Source organism: Otolemur garnettii, unplaced genomic scaffold (assembly GCF_000181295.1).
Source record: "Otolemur garnettii isolate 467f Iridium unplaced genomic scaffold, OtoGar3 scaffold00014, whole genome shotgun sequence".
Classification (NCBI taxonomy): domain Eukaryota; kingdom Metazoa; phylum Chordata; class Mammalia; order Primates; family Galagidae; genus Otolemur; species Otolemur garnettii.
Genome location: NW_003852409.1, coordinates 15,055,426 through 15,058,104, shown reverse-complemented (window position 1 = coordinate 15,058,104; position 2,679 = coordinate 15,055,426). Strand labels below are relative to the sequence as shown.

At 43.3% G+C, this 2,679-nt stretch overlaps 1 protein-coding gene across 1 annotated transcript in view; it reads left to right on the top strand.

Annotated features, from left to right (window-relative positions):
• PTGR1 (prostaglandin reductase 1) overlaps positions 1-2,679 on the top strand; it is a 26,766-nt gene that overhangs the window by 3,015 nt on the left and 21,072 nt on the right. Inside the window, exons 3-4 of the mRNA XM_003785219.3 lie at positions 50-95; positions 751-807. Of these exons, the coding sequence (XP_003785267.1) occupies positions 50-95; positions 751-807 (103 nt within the window). The remainder of the gene's footprint in view (positions 1-49; positions 96-750; positions 808-2,679) is intronic.

Below are 2,679 nucleotides of genomic sequence, written 5' to 3'. Positions count from 1 at the left end.
GTATTAGGCCTTGAATTTCTAATTGCCTATGGGATGCTTTATTTTGTAGAGGTCCTGCTTGAAGCCTTGTTCCTCACCGTGGATCCTTACATGAGGTATTATTGTTGTCCTAAAAATTCTTATGTTGTATTTTGAGTGTTATTTGGGAGTAGTTCCCTTTTTAAAATATCCAAATGATTCAAAACAGTGCCATTTCCCCTGTCTCTCCCTGTGTAGTATCCATGAGTCTTGGGATTCATGGATGCTCTTAGACCTTTTATTTTTTATTTTATTTTATTTTATTTTTTTGAGGCAGAGTCTCACTATGTTCCCCTCAGTAGAGTGCTGTGGCGTCACAGCTCATAGCAACCTCAAATTCTTGGGCTCGAGTGATTCTCTTGCCTCTGCCTCCCAAGGAGCTGGGACTACAGGTGCTCACCACAACACGTGGATTTTTCTTGTTGTTGCAATTTTCATCATTGTCTAGCAGGCCTGGGCAGGGTTTGAACCTGCCTTGTTGTATGTGGCCAGAGCCCTACCCACTGAGGTACAGGTGCCAACCCCATAAAAAATAATCCGATCATACTGATTCTCTGGGTCACAGAGCAGAACCACCTCCCTCCACTTTCCTCCTCTGTCTCACCCAGTTGGACTTCCCTCATGTAACTGGGTTCACTGACACACTGCCAGCAGTTTGCCATTTGGCTTGAAACTCAAGCCAGTTTTTTCTCAGATGCTATTATGTATTAAGACTAGATTTTCTTTTTCTAGACTTGCATCCAAAAAATTAAATGAGGGTGACACGATGATGGGGCAGCAAGTGGCCAGGTAATTATTTCCATTTATCCCAATGCTTGGAAAATATGTCTCCTTTTTCCTCCTGCTGGGCACTCCCTCTGTCCATTGCTCTTATGATTTCTTCAGCCTGTGTGGTTCACTTGGTGTTTGATCTTGGGAAATCTTGCCCCCTTCCTGACTAATTTGGAGAGAAGGAAGGATGAGAACTTGTTATCATTTCAGCCTTGCTTTGTCATCCTTGCTTTTAATCACTTAAAAAAAATGGATTCATTTAGTTTGTGGTTATTATACAAATTCAAGTAAAATAAACATTTTTAACTTGGAAACTGAAAGTTCCCCCATCACCTGAACCTTAAAGACAACTGTTGTTGATGTATTATTTCAAATACTGTTCAGTACACAGACTTTTAAATGTATATTTAAATAGGCTCACATGGCCTTCAGTAAATTGCTTTTTTTCACTTAAGGTGTTATGGAAATTGGCGGGGTCCCGCCCTGGGGGCAGGGTCCACTAAGACCTGTGGATCTGGTAACTGGCTGAAGAAATGCAAAGTCAGGAACAACGATAAACAGACACAAGACACAGAATAGAATTTTCAGAGTGGGATTTCAGGGGACCGCCGCCTGTTTGTGAGCTCCTCTGAGTGGCCCCGAGTCTTTGTTCCACACAGCTTGTATTATTGAAACCTCTTTGCCCAGGTGGTAAGCTGAGGGAGGGAACAAAGACAGCAGCAGTTTCTTTGAGTGAGCTATCAGCTCCCATAGTTATTAACTTGAAGGATTTGAGCAGTTTTGGAGCATCTGAAACTTGAGCCTTGTGAGGGGGAAGCCTCCTGTCTGGAGTCACACACACACAGATTTCTAGGGAGGTGTTAAGCTCCGCTAGTTCACTGTGGAGTAAAACACCACTGAAGACTCGGTGAGAGAGAGGCTTTTTTCTCCCTCATCACCACCACAGAGGATTTTCCTCTGTAATAAGGGATGCAAGCCCTTTGCCCGGACTGAGCTGTTCCCTTGGTCTCTGCCCCAGCCAAATGCAAATCTCCACAATGGGTATCTGCTTAGTCTGGTTAATGGGCAGGAAACGACCTTCTCAGGACTAGAAGGTGTATCTAGTCCAGATCTTGTCATAATGTCTTTTATGACCATTTTACTTCCTCAGAGTGTTCACAGACTCTGTAGGGTGTTGGTGTAAGCTGTATCCCCAATAGGCCAGAGTTTCAGGAAAGGCCTGAAACTTGTTCAGATAAGAAATTTAGCAATGGAAGGGCAGTGCCTGTGGCTCAAAAGCAGGTGTCCTCAAACTACCACTCGCAGGCCACATGCAGCCCGCCTAGGACATTTATCCGGCGCCCCGGGTGTTTTTGCCACTGCTGCCTGCCCTGCTTAGCAGCCGACTCATCCCCAGGCCTGCAGTCCAGCCTTCCAATGGTCTGAGGGACAGTGAACTGGCCTCCTGTTTAAAAAGTTTAAGGACCCCTGCTCAAAAGGGTAGGGTGCTGGTCCCATATGCCAGAGGTGGTGGTTTCAAACCCAGCCCTGGCCAAAAAAAGAAACAGCAAAAAAGAAAAGAAAAGAAATTTAGCAATGGCTAGCTTAAAGGTAAACAAGGTAAATGAACTGACTTTTCTTTGTTTCGACTCCTTCAGCTTACTTTTTGATTTTCCCTTTTTCTGGGGATGCCCTGCCCTGCCTAAAATGGGGTCTTCGGTCCCCATTCTTCCTGCAGATATCTTTGGTTGATAATATATAAATATGCTACCTGCCTTTAATAGTATAAATTATTTCATTGTATTCTTCCATTTAACTAATCTACTACTGAAAACAACTGTTTCTAATTTTTTCCCCTTTTTCTTTTATTTCCTCTTTCTCTGTTGTAAAAGCTTCTTTTTTTTTTTTTTT